The 16438-nt window shown below is 56.2% G+C and overlaps 1 protein-coding gene across 5 annotated transcripts in view; it reads left to right on the plus strand.

Annotated features, from left to right (window-relative positions):
- CAMK2A (calcium/calmodulin dependent protein kinase II alpha) overlaps positions 1-16438 on the plus strand; it is a gene marked incomplete at its 3' end in the record, with an annotated part of 60866 nt that overhangs the window by 2986 nt on the left and 41442 nt on the right. For all 5 annotated transcript variants that reach the window (XM_084884501.1, XM_084884500.1, XM_084884503.1 and 2 more), the window contains exon 2: positions 11771-11865. In XM_084884501.1, the coding sequence (XP_084740627.1) occupies positions 11771-11865 (95 nt within the window). The remainder of the gene's footprint in view (positions 1-11770; positions 11866-16438) is intronic.

The raw sequence follows: 16438 nt of genomic DNA on the forward strand, positions 1-16438 counted from the left end.
CCTCCTTTGGTGGGGCCCCGGGCTGCCCAGCTGGAGAGGAGGGCACGCGCCTCTTGAGGGCTTCCTGGGGGCCTGCCCGAGGTGGTCTGGCTCGTGGCTGCAGGCCTTCCTTCGAGGTGCCCACTGGTAGGGCTGGCTGTGGATGGAACGGAAGCTGCCCCTCTCCCTCCTGCTGGAAAGCCAGCTGGGGGTGTGGGCTGGAGTCAGTGCCCTGGGCAGGGGCTTCTCAGGGCCTCTCGATGCCGCTGGAGGCAGGTCCCACGGCAGCGTGTGAGTCGGATAAACCAGGAATTGATTCCAGGTCGCTGAGAGGGCTGAGGTGGGACTGTCTCTTGGACCCAGAGTCTCCCTCACTCTCCCCTCCCTTGACCCCAATCCTCCTTCCTCCCAGGGAATGAGGGAAGTGAAAGCCGGACCCTGGGAGCACAAGCGCTTGTTGGGAGGCAGGCTGCAGCGACGCCAGCTCAGGGTCCGGGGAAGGGGTTAGTTTCCAGGAGGTGGACAAGGGGGATGCCTCCTGCAGCCTCTGGCGCTCTCTGGGCTTTGGATCCCACGGCCAGGGGAGGGGAGGGAGGCTGAGAATTGCCCTGCAGCCTGTGTAATCAGCAGGCAGTACAGAAAGAGCCTCTGAAGGAGACAGTGCTTCAGAGAAGGAGAGGGAGGGGGACTGGAGAGCGGGTGCAACCCACTCTTTTCTCTCTAGACGCAGAGATCTGAAATTGTCTCAAGGGCGTGCTGGGGTGGGGGAGGGCTCCCGAGGGCCAGCGAGGTTGGCAGAGGGAGGGCAGAGAGCTGGCTCTGGAACCGCTGCCCCCTCTGCTTTGTATTGTGAACCCGACGTGGGCTAGGCTGGGCTGACCAGGGGTCCACACCGGGGCCCAGAGGCAACTCCCTGCACTTGGGTGTCCAGGGTCCTGGGTTCCCCTCTGGGGACCCGCACTCTAATGTCTGCACAATGTGTTTAGCTCTCTGGTCCTTCCCGAGCTGTTAGGAGGATCGATGATGTAACACTGGGGAGAGAGGGCACCTGGACATGGGAGCGCCACCCAAAGCTGGGCGTGTGCTTTTATTTTGCTCCTAATAACCTATTACATCCACAGCACTTTGGGGCTGGAGAGGCAAGGGGCTTACCTATCCATCTTCCAGATGAGCAGACTGACGCTGGAGCAGGTGGGATGGCTGGCTCGGGACGGGGGACAGGGCTCAGGCTTGCCTGTAGGTCTCCGACACCTGCATACGGGGGAAGGCTGGTGAGAGGGTCCCCTCCTGGTGCTGTGTCTGGGAACACTACTCGGAAGAGGGGTGGTGGCCTGGTGGGTGAGGGGACTCTGAGCTGTGGTTTGTTTTCCAATCAGGATTCTGCCTCTCATTTACCGGGCCACCTTGGATGGACCCCTTGTCCTCGGTGTCCCTCAACTTTGCCATCTGTATAATGGGGTTGGAATAGCTTTGCAGATGCTGAAACGCCCCTGTTAGAGTTGCTGTCCTCTTTGGGCTCCTTCTGTGGGAGGCACACACGGGGAATTTCAGACTCCCAGAGCCTCAGGACGGAGAGGACCACAGCACAGATGGTGAAGTCAATACCCACAGAGAAATGGTTTGCCCAAGGCCACAGGGCGAGGCCGTGGCAAAGCCAGGGGAGGGGGCCCCGATGATGTGCAGGGGCCAGAGGCCAAGAATGGGAAGTTGGGGGTGCAGGTCCTCAGGAGGGGGTGGCAGGGACAGGGGCGGGTACAGCCTCTCCTCCCCCGCTGCAAGCCATCCGAGCGGCAGGCACGCACATGTTCTGGTGCATGCGGCAGCCCTCCGCCCCCACGCAGCCACCCCCGCACAGGCTGAGACACACTGACACTGCTGAGCCGCCCGCCTGCCCGCCTCCCTGCACAGGCACACAGTGGCACTGCTGCCAGCACCCCTGCAGGCTGGGGCCCTGGCTCTCTCCGCGGGTGAGGGCAGAGCCCTGGGAGGCAACACCGGCATCCTTTCGCTAGTGTGCGTGGGCACACACACGTACACATAGGCACACATGCACACACACGTGCATATGTATGCATGAGGGCACACACACACTGGCTCCAACTGGGCTTTAAATACGAGTCTACCTCCCAGTGCAGAGAGAGCAAGATGATACTTGGCCTGGCTTCTGGGTGGCGCTTCCTCTCTCTCTCTCTCTCTCTCTCTCTCTCTCTCTCTCTCTCTCTCTCTATCTCTATCTCTATCTCTCTCTCCATCTCTATCTCTATCTCTATATCTTGATCTCCCCTTCCCTTTCTTCCTTTCTCTGTGTCTTTCTGGTCTTTGTCTCTTCTATCTTGTTTTCTTTCTCCTCCCTGCCCTGTCTTTGTGTGGGTCTCTTGGCCACAGCTCACCCTCTCCTGTGTGCCTGTTGCCCATGTCATGTTCTCCTTGGATCTTCTCTGGGGCACAGTAGGAAACCCCCTATCTCAGGCCAGCCTGGGGCAGCCCCCAAGCTTGTCAAAATCAGGCTCTCTGGGTGCTGGTGGGGTGTGGCTGCCCCACAAGACGTCAGGCGACGCTGTAAGGCCAGTGGGATTTTCTGTGCTGGAGAAGGTTGAAGGCTTTGGTGTCTTGGGCATCGTGTACAAGGAGGAGCGTCTATGTCTCTGGCATTTAGTCAGCAAGTGTTTCCTGAGCCTATACTCTGTTCCCAGCAGGCGCCACCTGCAAGACTTGCGATTTAATGGGAAGCTGACATTAATGAAGTCACCCCAGAAATTATTTAAATGCAACTGGACAAGGACTAGGAGCGCAAACGTGGAGCTGTGAGCTACAGAGACCCCCACTAGCTGGGGTGAGGAAGGTATAAGGGAAGGCTCCCTTGAGGAGGTGGCATTGGGAAGCTGGAGGCTGAATAAGTTAATCAGAGGACGGAGGTGGAAGAGTGTTCCCCGGAGTGGAAACAGCACAGGCAAAGGCTCTGAGGCGTGCGTTTTGATGGAACATATCAGTCCTGGGGAAATGGAGGGTCTCACTCGTCTTAGACCTGCTCAGCCTGCCCCCGACTTTTGGATTCCCAGTGCCTCAGAAGGAACATTAAAAACCTGCTGATTGTCTAGCAGACAGGGCCAGGCAGGCTGTCAGAGGTCTGGAAGCCACATCCAGTAAGAGAGGGCTGAGGGGCTGGGGGGCTTTAGCAGGAAGAAGGGACCCCTGAGGTGGGGGGTGTCCCCTCTCCTCATCACTGCAGAGATGTCCTGGGCCCTGGGGCAGAGAGCAGACTGCCCCGTGTGGCCCCGGAAGGTAGAGCGGGACCCAATGTGTAGAGCAACAGGGAGGTGGATTTCAGCTCAACGAAATGAAGAGCCTTCTCATGGTCAGAACTGCTCCTCTGCCCCCTACATGGACATGCCCTCAGGAGACAGGGGGCACTCACAGCCCTGTCCTACCCCCGCACCTCTGTTCCCCTCCTGCCCACACCCCGGCCCTCTCCTGGTGAGATGGTTTGCTGCTTGTGTGAAGTGGGAGATGGCTGAGGGGCCAGAATATCCCCGGTCCATAGTGGAGTGAGGCGTGCACGCTGACGTACAGATGGGAAACAGAGGCCCAGAGAGGGCCAGAGACTCGCCTGAGGTCACACAAGCCGGTGACACAGGAGACTGGGGCACATTATTTGCCTCTTCCCAGTCCGGTGTTTGGCCCTTATGGGGCGCCTTCCTCTGAGCCTCTGGGAGCCCTTGGGGTGTGCAGGCGGACGGAGCCAGCGGAAAGGCCACCTGAGGCTGGGAGGGAAGCAGCCCCTCAGCACCCCCTGCCCTACTCTGCCTGCTCTGGTCCAGTCCCCAAGTCCTGTGACTATTCCCTTCAGTTCCCTTTCTGTAACCCATTCAAGAAAACCCAGGCACAGCCCAAACAAGGAGCTCCTGTTGGTTCAATGTTCCCTGCAGCAAACAGAATCTTCCGGTCCCCAGGCCTTCTGTGTCCCCCACGGGACTTCTGCTGTTGGCGTGGGGCAGGCCCGGGGGTGCGGGACAGCTCCAACACACAATGTCCCTGCGGCGTCTTCTGCAGCCTGAGAGTGGGCGGCTGCAGCAGGGCGGGAGGAGGGAGACGCGGTGTCTGTGATGGGGCCTGGGATTTTCTGGCTGCAAAATGCTGTCATTTGTGGAGTTCTGGGCAGAGCTGCCGTGGCGAGCTGGGGAGAAGGGAGAGAAAGCCAAGCAGAGGGGGTCCTGAGCCCCCAACCCCTATCTCCTCTGCTCTTGGCCATTCGGGGACTTGCATAGCTATGTTTTGTTTGTTATCAAGAAAGGGTAGTGTTGCTTAAAAAGAAATTAAAAAAAGGAGAGAGGGGGCTTAGACATAGTCAACAGGTGACTTCACAGATGAGTACACTGAGGCCCACAAAGGTGAAGGGATTTGCTCAAAGTACACAGAGGTTGATGTTGTAGGAACAGGGTAATCCTTTTGTTTCCGAGCAAACCTGACACCAGTTTTTTATTTTATTTTATTTTTTATTTTACTTTATTTTTTTTTTTATTGTTTGGGGCATCTAGGAGCCCTCACAGAATCTCCTATGAGCCACGGCCACCCTCCCCAGAAAAAAATGCACCCCCCTGCGACTCACACAGAATGTCCCCCTACTCTAAAGCCTACCTGTGGACCCCCAAGTGAGGGGCCCCTCTGATCTGAGAGTATGGGTATTGGAAAGAGCCCTGGAAGGTGAAGCAGGAATACTGGGTTCAAGGTCTTGGCCTCAGTTTCTCCATCTATGGAATGGGGAGATGGCAGACCTCTGTGGTAAGATAGTACAAAGCATCCAAGCTTTTGATGCAGAGCTGGAGATGGCCCCTTGTGGAACTGCTCCCATGACCCACCCCAGCTCTGTCCCTTTCCGCGGACATTCTAGATCTGCCTGCTCTGGGTTCACGTGCCCAGGCCTTGCTCTGTGCTGAGTGACCCGATCCGCTGACGTGGGCCCTGTGTTACTGGCCACCAGGAGGTTTTGGATGCGAATCCTCCCACAGAGAGCAGGTCTGCCTGCATTTGACCAGGCACTTCTGAAACCACCCTCACCTCAGAGAGGTGGAATGCTCAGGTATCTTTACTGACGGTGGGGAGGAGACTGGACGTTGGTTGTCGGTGCCTGTCACCACCATCCAGACAAGATGGAGGAGCTGGGAGTCCAGGGCTAGAATTCTGGAGAGAGGGTGCGAGCTAGAAGCAACTTTCCATCTTGAACGATGGCCGAGGGCTTCCACCCTTTTTTTTTTTTGGGGGGGGGGGGAGGGGGGGGAGGGTGCTTCACAGTTGTGAAACTGACGGAAAAGATGCATTCTCTGCTCAGAACAATGCACAGACACAGAATAATTGTATTAAAATTGCCCGTGTGTTCGCGAATGCCCAGAGCCTCCCCAGAGATCCCCGCTAATGGCCTGGAGGGGAAACGGTAAGAGAATGATGGAGAGAGAACGGTGTTGGGAGGAAGAGGACAAAGGGAACACAATGTCAGGGAGCGGGAGGGGGAGGGGTGCCAGGGAGATGCCATGACCCAGGAACCAAAATTAGGGGAATTAGGGGGGCGGGGGGCTTGAAGCTGGGTGGTCAATGGGGCCAAATGCCACAGGCAAGGCCGATCAGCAGCAGTGGGGCTGAGGCTGGGGTGCGGGTGGGGCACTGGGTGGGCGGGCCTGGCACAGCTTTTCTCCCAGGGAGCCCGGGGGTGGGAGCCAGATTGTGGTGGGTGCACGGAGTGTGGGAGGTGGGAAGAGGAGGCGGCGGATGTCGGACACTTGTTCTGGAAGTTTGGCAGCAAGGAAGGGAGGAAGGAAGTGGCCCAGTCGAGAGAGAGGTTCTTAGTTTTAAATTTATTTGTTTTTAAATACTGGGGGCAGGGTGGCTGTTTATTTTTTCCAGAATGAGGGAGACCTGGGCGTGTTGGGGTTGGTGATTGTGCGGTCCCCACGGGCCCATTAACATGTCCCTGTCCGCTGAGACCCGCAGGCTCTGAGTCCTCGGGGGAAGGTCGGGGGGGGGGGGGGGTCCTCTAGGGTGTGTTGGCAGTGACCGTCTTGGGTAGTGGAGTAGAGGCTCCCACAAATGGCTCAGAAGGAAGTAGGATTGGGGCTCCTCGTCTCCATCTTTCAAATAGGGAAACTGAGGTCCAGAAGGATAAGCCAGCTGGTAACCGAGCTGGGTGAGGACCCAGGTCTTTTCACACCCCATGGAATGCTCCTGGTGCTGCACCGAACTGCCATGTCAGCAACCTAGGGTGTTTCAGGCCAGAGAGGGTGATGAGGCCCTGTGGGCTGGCAGCCAGCGATTCCCAGGACACGCGCCTGCCAGGCAGCCAGAGAGCCATTTCCCCGTGTGTGATCCCTGCTTTTCACAGCCCATTAGCACGTTCCCACATTCTCCACTGTGCCGGACTCACCCTCACTGCGCGCGCCCTCTCCCCCTCTCCGTCTGTCGGTTGGAGAGGTCGGACAGCCCGGCAATGCCCCCTTCCCACTCACATTCACGCCTGCACACACCCCAGGGCAGGCTGCTGTGTTTGGGGGGGGGGGGCAGCCTCTCCTCCCCACGACCCTCACCTCCTCTACTAGCTTGTCCTTCCCTGAGCCTGGCAAGCAAGGTCCATTTTGTTCCTGAGGATGCCAGCTGTTCGCCTCACCTCGTGGGTAATGATGCCTACAACAGGCGTTGTTTCCCGAGCGTTTACTGTTCTCCAGGGACGGTGCTAGCCCATCGCATGCCTCATTATCACCGAGTCACTGAGAAGGCTGCACAGGGGGGCCCTGCGCTTACCGGATTTCACAGGGCACAAGGGGGCTCCCCAAGGTGAAGGCGCCTGCTGGTAAGCGGCTGGACCACGATGTGAACTCTGCTTGCTCTGGTTCTGAAGAACCGGTCATCCACACAGAACGTCACTATCCAGCTCGGATCACTCGCCACACACAGTTATTACAGGAAGCTAGCGACTGCCAGTTGGACAACGCAGACTCATTCTGTCGCCACACACAGCATTTCTGCTGGGCGGCGCTGGTGTAGAATATTAAAGACAGGAAGGCCTCTGCTGGTTAGCCTCCTCCAGACCCCAAGCCCATGCTGCAGATGAAGAAACTGAGGCCCATGGATCCACCCACTGCCCAAGACCTCCCAGCACGACCGAGACCTGAGATTCTGACCCCCCACCCCCAGTGTCTCTCTGTCTCACACTCACCCCTCCCTGCCCACACTCTGTGACGCTCCTGATAACGTGGATGCACACTTCAAACCCAAGGGTGATGTGTCTGGGCGTTGTCCCACCCAGAGCCATGTGGCGTCACGGACACCAGGGCACTGACAGGACTGCTGACACACACCTGTGAGCAGACACGCTTTCTTGACCCCTTTGCAACCAGGACACTTTCCCAGGCGCTCCCGGGACCCTCCCATGACACCCTGCCCCCACACAGAGCCCTCCCAGGCAGGCCTCATTCATCCCTTCCTCTTGGGAGCCCTGGTCACTTCCTCCACCCTGCCCTCCCCGCCGGGGCCTCCTCGCTCTCCCTCTCTGTCCCGGTTCCAAGCTCCTGCCTACCCGCTTGCCGGCCACCTGCTCCGCTCAGGGCCGGGGGAGGAGTGGGCCGGCCCTTCTGTTTGCCAAGGCAGCTGCCTGCGGCCACTCGCTCACGCTGGACCAGAATGCAGAAACATGCCTTCGGAAGCAGAAGATAAAAGAGGAGGAAGTTAGGGCAGCAGGCTGGCTGCCCCCGCTCTCATTTTTCCTGCGGATTTCCCCCTGCCCCTCCTCCCCCTGACCCCAGCCCCTGGGCAGGCGCGGGGGAGCCTTCCCACTCTGGACCCGGGTCTGAGGCTGCCCAGGTGGAACGAGGGGCTCAGGCCCTCCTTCGCCCCGTTTGCAGCTTCATGTGCCTGGCACTGTGCCCAGAGTTTGGTAGTTGTCTCCCTGAACCTCCCCAACATAGCCAGGAGGCACACGCTGTTATTGTCCCCATTTATTAGAGGAGACAGAGAGGTGTGGCACCAAGTTCAATATCACACAGTCAGGTGGGGTGAGTCGTGATCAGACCACAGGGCTTTGTGAGCCCGGAGCCCCTGCTCCTGAGCCACATTCTCTTGCCGTTGGTGACGTTGGAAGAGCATATACAGGTGACCTGGGTTCTCTCCACAGCTTTACTAGGAATATGCCTGCTCCCTGAGGCCTCCGTTTCCCGATCTGTTAAATGGGAGACCAGAATTCCAACGGAGGGTCCAGAAGGAGGTTAGCAGTGGAGGTGCATTGAAGGGAGGATGCCTCCCGGGTGTGTGAGGCCCGGGTGCTCTGGATCAGTAGCTCTGCACTGATTTTGATAAACTCCTCCCTCTGAGCATCTGCTGAGAGCCATGCACCTTTGCCCCAGAAAAACAACCAAGAGGCTCAGGCTGTCCCTTGGGGGTACAGGACCCTCACAGCAGCCCCACCCACGGCCTGGACCTCGAGTCAGAACACGGGGTTTACTCCAAAGCTCGGGGCTGTGTTTTGAGGAGGAAGTCGAGCCCTCCTCCTGTTTTATGGGCGATGCTCTCGGACCTCAGCTCCTGGAACAGAGCCAGGTTCACGGGGCCTTCGTGCTCAGAGCCCCGTGTGACGCCCACCAAAGCTGATTTCTAGGATGGGGTGGGCATCAGGCAGGACTTCCCCAGAAGGTGGGCAAGACAGTGCCAAGGTGGCTGGGACAACATGTTAGATTAAAATAGATTCCCTGGGCCCCACGCAGAGATCTGAACGGGCCTTAGAAGACACATTTTTAAAACACCCGCAAGGGGCTCTGAAGCAGCCTGTTGGAGAACCACTGGTTTAAGGTCTTTGCCTAGAATGGGGCTTTATTTCTCGGGTGGGGAAACTTTCTCCCTCCCTCCCAGAGGAATTGAACTCCAGCTCAGACCACGCAGGGCCTGGAAGCTGGTGAGCAGCACAGAACCCGGCCCTGCACTCGGGAGCTTAGAGCCTCCTCCTCCGCGGCCCTGTCTCTGCCTGGAGACCTGGGAACCAACCTTTCAGGAAGTGGCCCCTTGCACCGGTCTCTCTGCTGGGGCCTTTGAAAATGGTGGCTGAGCAGGGGACCCGAGCAGGGGCCTGAAGGTCTATGGGTCCATCCCCTGCCTGGGGAGCATGGGTACCTTTGAGAGGCACGTTGGGCCCGATGCTCCTCAGACGCCTGTTCCTATTCCTGACACCCTTGACTGCAAATCCTCTCCCAGCTCATTCCAGTTTGGCTCACTGTTGCTCAAATCTAACTCCTGTTCCTGCAAGAGACACATGTGGGGAGCAGACACTGGGTACCCGGGCACGGGGTGTGTGTGTGTGTGTGTGTGTGTGTGTGTGTGTGTAAAAGCTACTTCAGGCCCTGGACTTCAGGAGCTCATTGTCAGCCGGGAAGACCACCTGACCAGCAGCCACACACCTGAGCTGGGGGGTGGGGGGGTCTCGGTGTCCGGGAAAGCAAACCAGAGGCTCCGTCATGGGAGGCTCCCAGGGAGGGTGACCGGTCCTGCTGCTTTCCTCTGGGTGCAGGGCGGGCAGGGGCTGCACACCCCAGGGAGGGCCTGTTGCTGTGTGAGACTCTCAGTCTGCCCGTGAGTCCTGGCTTTCTCCAGCTTCCTCCAGGTCATGTGTCCTAGTCTCCAGCTTCCTCCCAGGTCATGCGTCCTAGTCTTCAGCTTCTCATCCTTCTCCACAGTGTCCCACCACTCCCTGCAGGCTCCCTCCTGCTGCCCAGACACAAAGCCAGGGACACGATGCCCAGGGTCTGTGCAGAGAGGGCATCTGTGCCTGCCTGCTGGCTTCCTCGGTGCCTGCCAGCGTCCTTCTCTGTCCCCACCAGCCTCATCTGGGTGGCTGAGATCTGCTCATATGCTTAGGAGGAGACCAACATTTGGAGGACACGACGGAGTGCGCCCACGGCAGAGCCTGGGCGTGCAGGCCAGGAAGCGGCAGGCTCAGTGGTGGGGGAAAAGCCAAAAGCCTGGGAACGCGGATAGCCGAGTTCTTTGTGCGGCCCCGCCTGGAACTCGCAGTGTGACCTGGTGCAATCTACACCGAGCTGCACGGAAGCTGAAGTCCTGCGTCCCACTCTGTACTTAACGCATCAGAATTTGCATTTTAGCAAGACACCCGCAGACTTGCTTATTGCCATTTATCAGCCTGGGTCCAGGGTGGCAATGTTGGCAGCCACGGCCAGTTCCAGCCCCCCAGCCGCCGCCTCTGTGAGAGGAAGGGGCTGGACTAGAGGACCTTTGTGGTGGAGGTGTCAGCTCTAGCCTCAACCTAGTTTTGTTTGGCCAGAGACTATGATTATACTTACAAAGAATAAGGTGCCAGTATTTTTTTTTTAAAAATATTTTATTGATTTTTTACAGAGAGAAAGAGAGTTAGAAACATCGATGAGAGAGAATCATCGATCAGCTGCCTCCTGCACACCCCCTACTGGGGATGTGCCCACAATCAAGGCACATGCCCTTGACTGGAATCAAACCTGGGACCTTTCAGTCCACAGGCCGACGCTCTATCCACTAAGCCAAACCGGCAAGGTGCCAGTATTTTAAAATTGAGACATTTCACATAAATACTTCAAATTCTCTTCTAATCACCAATATTTAGATGCTAAAATCCCAGGAACCTCCTAAAACATATAAAAAGATGTCCAGCCTTACTCTTAGTATGAGAACTACAAATCAGATCTACAAGGAGTTGCCATTTGTTCCCAGTCTTGCGAACAGAGATAAGAAAGTTTGATAGCACACCACGTGGGCAAGAGTGAAGGAAAATGGGCCCCTCACCCTAAGTTGGTACAATCTCCAAGATATGGGAAGTCTCTTATTATCTACCAAAATTACCAAACAACAACCACGCATTGACCAAACAACACAGGTTCTAGAAGTCTATCCACAAACACTTGCACACATGGGAAACAATGATAACACACACATGGATGGTTAGTGGTTGCAGCGGTGTTTGTAATAGCCACAGGTTGGAGCTAACCTAATGGCCCATCAACAGAGATTGGCCAGGTACATTACAGCCATATGATTAAATACAGTATCGTGAGGAGCTCTTTGTGTAATGGAAGGAGGCTCACCTAAGTATCTAATGAAAAACAGAGTATGCAGAACAGCTTGCAAGATCTAGTAGCACTGTGGTCAGCAAACTGTGGCTCGTGAGCCACATGCAGTTCTTTGGCTCCTTGAGTGTGGCTCTTCCACAAAATACCACAGCCTGGGCGAGTCTATTTTGAAGAAGCGGCGTTAGAAGAAGTTTAAGTTTAAAAAATTTGGCTCTCAAAAGAAATTTTAATCGTTGTACTGTTGATATTTGGCTCTGTTGACTAATGAGTTTGCCGACCACTGCTGTAGCATTTGCATGGGGGAGAGTGTCTGGAAAGATGCTCTGCTAAGACTGCCTGTCTCTGGGTCCAGGGGTGAGAGGGAGTCTCTTCACTATCTACACTTTTGAATTTTTTTTGAGCTTTGAACAAAAAACTACGTATTCAAAGAACAAAAAACTAAACACTTTCAGGGACCTAGAAACTCTACATGGTTCTAATGTGTTATAATTTGGTGAGCCTAACTTACAGGCCTCTGGAAGGCTCATCCATCACCCATGGTTCTCCTGGGTCTCTGTCCTTGCTATGTCCCTGGGGCAGCCACAGCACTCCCTCTGAGCTCGAGCATCCCCGAAGGAGGGCTCCCTATCAGCCACGAGGAAGCTGCATCAACACCAGCAGCTCCGGGACCTTCCCTCACCCCTCTGACTTCTCTGTCCTCCTAGGGGAGCCTTCTCGGTGGTGCGCCGGTGTGTGAAGGTGCTGGCTGGCCAGGAGTATGCTGCCAAGATCATCAACACCAAGAAACTCTCAGCCAGAGGTAGGTGGGAGATCCATGCCTTCCCACCTTTGGGGGTCTCCTTCCCTTCACCCCTCCCTCTGCCCCTTGGCTTAGAACCAGGACCGGAGTCTGTCCCCTGGGGCGATACTGCAGGAAGGGGTGAGAGCTCTTCTTGTGGGTCCTACAAAAACAGATCCCTCCCTCCATTTCCCATCCTGACAGATCTAGGCTGGAGGTCAGACCTTTCTAATAGGCCAAGCTCTCTGCCTGGACATCCAGGTGAGCTAGGGTGCCAAGTGGGACTTCCTTTCCCTTCTTTTCTGCCTCTCGCCCCCATTCTCACCTCTAGACCTCTGCACCTGCTGTTCCCTCTGCCCGGTTGCCCTTACCTGGCTCCTATGCTGACATACTTTGAGAGACTTCCCTGACCCCCAAATCTGAGGGTGTCTCCCCCATTTTATATCTCTCATTACTGTTTACTTTCCTGTGGCTCCCCTCCCCACCCCCCAACCTGGACTTAATCCATTTACTGGCTTGGTTCCTTGTTTAACACTCATCTTCCTCATGACTTGAAGTTCTAAGAGGGTAAGGAGGGGTCGCATTCCCTGTGATATGCTCAGTACCTAGGACAGCGCCTTGTACAGCCAAGGTGCTCAGCTAGTGTCCATCTAACTCCAGGTGCTCATGGCAACCACAGCAGTCTGATCTCTGGTCCCTGATGCCCCCTGGGACAGTGGCTTCCAAACCTGTTCTAGCCATGGGATCTCCTGGAGAGTTTCAAACACTCCTGATGCCTGGGCTCCACTCCCGGGGGGGGGGGGGGGGGGGGGGGGAGAGGGCGTGATTTAATTAGCTTGGGATGTGTGACCTGGGAAAGATCCACAGGTAATCCTAATTTGGAAGCGAGCCTAGACCAGCAGCAACATCGTCACTAGAAGATTGGTAAACATGCAAATTCTTGACTCCAGACTCAGAGTCTGCATTTTAACAGCACATCCAGGCAATTCATGTGGATGGTAAAACTTGGGGAGCTTGCCTAGAAGTCTTGCTTCTTCACTGTGGCAGTAATGACTCGGGCAGTAATAGCGGTGGCCACGGTGAGGGTGTTGGGTCTTTGGTGAGGGTTACCTTCAAAGATTCAATCCCTGGTCTGAGCAGTGTCTAAGCTACCTTGGGGGGATCACTGGGTGGTGGAGGGGATTCTGGCAGGTGGCATGGTGCAGGTGTGGGCTGTGCAGCCCAGGGCTTGTGTGGTGTGGGAGACACCGTGTGCAGGGCTGGCATAGTCCAGGTGTTTGCCTGGCGCAGGTGACAGCTGTGTCTGGGAGAGGGCCCAGCGGGTGCGGGGATCACGGAAGCTGAATCAGGATGTTCACGCTGTCCCCTGCAGGCCTTCCAGCAGTCTCTTGTGTTGCTGCTTTTCATCTCTCTGACTCAGTGTGGTTGGGCGCCCAGCACTTTCTCCTAGTTACCACGCTCCCCTATAGGCCAACCAGCGTCCTGCCGGGAGAAAAGCCTGGAGTTGGGGTGGGCCGCATTCTTTGAAAGCCCAGGGCCCCAGTGGCATGTGGCCATCATGAAAGCCTGTGTGGAAGGAAGGGAGAGACCTGTTCTGCGAAAGGTCTGGAGCCAGAGCCAGGGGGAGGGACCAGGATGGGCAGGAGGGCCAACTAGAGCGCTGCTTCCTGTCCAGATGGTGGAACTGGCCTTGCTGTTGCTGTGTGACTAGGGGCAGCCCGGTGCCCTCTGTGTTTTGTGTCTCTGACAATCGAGGGAGATGGCCCAGATGTCCCTGAAAAAGAGTGGGGGCAGGACCAGAGTTTCGACTTGGGGTGACTGGTTGATGTTGCCTCGAAACAAGAGAGGATCAGGAACCGAGATCCTTCCTGGGTGCTGGGCATCTTGAGTGGGTTCAACACACACACACACACACACACACACACACACACACACACACACTCATGTATGGGGGAGAATGGAGAGAAATTGCCTCATTTTTAGAAGGTGACTAAGCATTCCTGGGCAGTGTGTGCAATGGGCTGTGCCAGGCAGTAACCGCCATGCCCCCTCTTTTGATTTCTTGACCCTTTGACTTCCTGGGAGGAAGGTGGCCCAGGTCCGGGTGAGCCTGGAGGGTGGGAGTGGGGATGTTCTTGGAGGAACCTTTCCCAAGGAGCCTGCCAGCTGCCAATGCTTCCCCCCCAGCGGGAGGAAAGCTGGGCTCCTTTTTAGCCAGTTCCTTTGTTTGCTACTCAAGGTGCCTGGAGCGGGCAACAATTTGAGACTGAATATTTGGCAGTGCTCTCGAAGTTGCTCCTGCTGGCACTCCCAAGTGCCTTTGGCCGCTCCCGGAGTGTGTGTGTGTGGGGCGGTAGTGTCTGTCCAACCGCCAGGGAGCTACACTTTCCCTTCACTGGGGCAGCCTCTTTTATCCAGTGGTTCTGAAACCCAGGAGATACTGGTATATATTTTTAAGTTAGTCTTTTCAATAAAATGCTCATAGGATAGATGATTCCAAGAAACCAGATAGACACGAAGTGAGAAGTAAAAATGCTGCCTGTCCGGATCCCTGCCAAATGCCCTGGGAGCCTTTATAAAACTGCAGCTGCCCTGGGCGGCTCCACCCCCGGACTTGGATGCAGTAGGTGAGGGCTGGGCTCCGCGTTGACAAAACCCTGTCAGCGAGTGTCTGCTCGGCGAAGTCCCTGCCAGGGGCTGTGTGTGCTTTCCAGCCCAGCTCACTGGGCACACCCAGAAAGAGTTCATTGCCGTGGTTGGGCACGGGGCCCGGCTGGTGCAGCCAGAGGTGGCTGGCCTGGGCACAGCGACCTCCGTAGGCCTCACTGTCCACCCTGGCCCTGAGGGGCCACTTCTAGGCTCCCTGGTGACCAGCCTCAGGACAGGGGGTGGGAAGCAGGGCCTGTGCTCATTCAGCTGCCCCAGAGCTGCAGGCCCATGTGAAGGAGCATCTCTCCTTTCCTCCTCCTCTTCCTCCCACCCTGCCTGGCACTCAGTCCTCGGGATTATTTATCCAACCTCTCAGGATCAGGAGCCCTGCTGAGGCCTGTGGAGGATGGGGCACTTCCTGTTCCAGACTCCTGGTTCCCGTGCCTCTGGTCCCAATCCCGCTACCCACCTGCCTCTGGAGCCCATCTACCCCTGGAGCCCACCTGGGCAGGAACCTGCCCCTCTGCAGGCAGAGAGCCCTGGAGCTGCCTGATTATACCCCCACCACCCCCTCCACCTCTGATCTGTCCCACCACACCCTGCTGGCCCCCATAACCTACCTCCAGAGTACCTATCTACCTTTGCCTGCTGAGCTCTGAGCAGGACTGGTCCCCACAAGCCCAACACCTGGAGGCCTGCACCCAGGAAGGGAGGGGGAACATTCACAAGACATGTTGTGGGCACTGGGGGTCGGCCCTTCCAGGGCTGTAGACTTGCTTCTTGCAGACCTCTGCCTACCTGGATGGGTTGATTTAGCAATTAATTAATTACTAGAATGGGAGGCAAGATGGGATAGTCTTTGTGAAGATGGATCGAGGTCCGAGCTCGGCCCATTCTCAGCTATGGGATCTTCGGCCAGCTGGGCTCTAAGCCTGGGAACACGGTAGTGACTGGTGGGCAGCCTCGTGTTCTCATGGCACCTGCTTTCAGGAAGCAGGACCGAAAGAGCATTAAACACAGACAAGCTGGGCAATCTCAGGAAGCGATGAGTGTTGTGAAGAAAATAAGACAAGGTAATGGGGAAGTAGATGAGGCAGAAAAAAAGAAGGCTGCAGCCACGAGAAGGCCCAGGATAAGAGCATTCCAGGCAGAGGGCACAACAAGTGCAAAGGCCCCGCGGTGGGAAGGGTTTGGTGTGCTTGAGGCTCAAAAGGAGACCAAGGTGGCAAGGCCAAGATGAGGCAGGGTCTTCTTGGCTATAGTGAGGAGTTTGGATTGTGTTATAAAGACATTAGGAAGCTATCGGGGAGTTTGAAGCCTGGGAATGACAGGATCTATTTTATATTTTAACTAGAGGCCCAGTGCACAAATTTATGCATGGGTGGGGTCTGGCTGGCCCGCCCCGATCAAGGCCATTTGGGGCCGGGCCAACGGTGGGGGAGAGGCCACAGGAGGTTGGATGGCTGGCCCCAGCCCTGATCAGGCCTGTTGGTTGGACCCAGTGTGTGTCATAGCAACCAGTTGTTCCAGTCATTCTGGTCATTCCTGTCACTTGGCTTTTATATATATGGATAAGAGCTCCTTGGCTGCTGAGGACTTTTGACAGATTAGGGTTAGGGGTGTGTGTCCATGAGTGGATTCTCAGGGCTTTGAGTTCTAATAAGGCTGGACCATCTAGCTGAGTGAGTTTAATAAAGTGACTGCTTCTTCTTCTTCTTCTTTTTTTTTAAAAAATATATTTTATTGATTTTTAACAGAGAGAAAGGGAGAGAGATAGAGAGCTAGAAACGTCGATGAGAGAGAAACATCGACCAGCTGCCTCTTGCACACCCCCTACTGGGCATGTGCCCTCAACCAAGGTGCATGCCCTTGACCGGAATCGAACCTGGGACCCTTCAGTCCGCAGACCACTGAGCCAAACCGGCTTCGGCAAGTGACTGCTTCT

The sequence above is a fragment of the Pipistrellus hanaki genome, assembly GCF_964339955.1.
Source record: "Pipistrellus hanaki genome assembly, chromosome: 5".
In the NCBI taxonomy this organism is placed as follows: domain Eukaryota; kingdom Metazoa; phylum Chordata; class Mammalia; order Chiroptera; family Vespertilionidae; genus Pipistrellus; species Pipistrellus hanaki.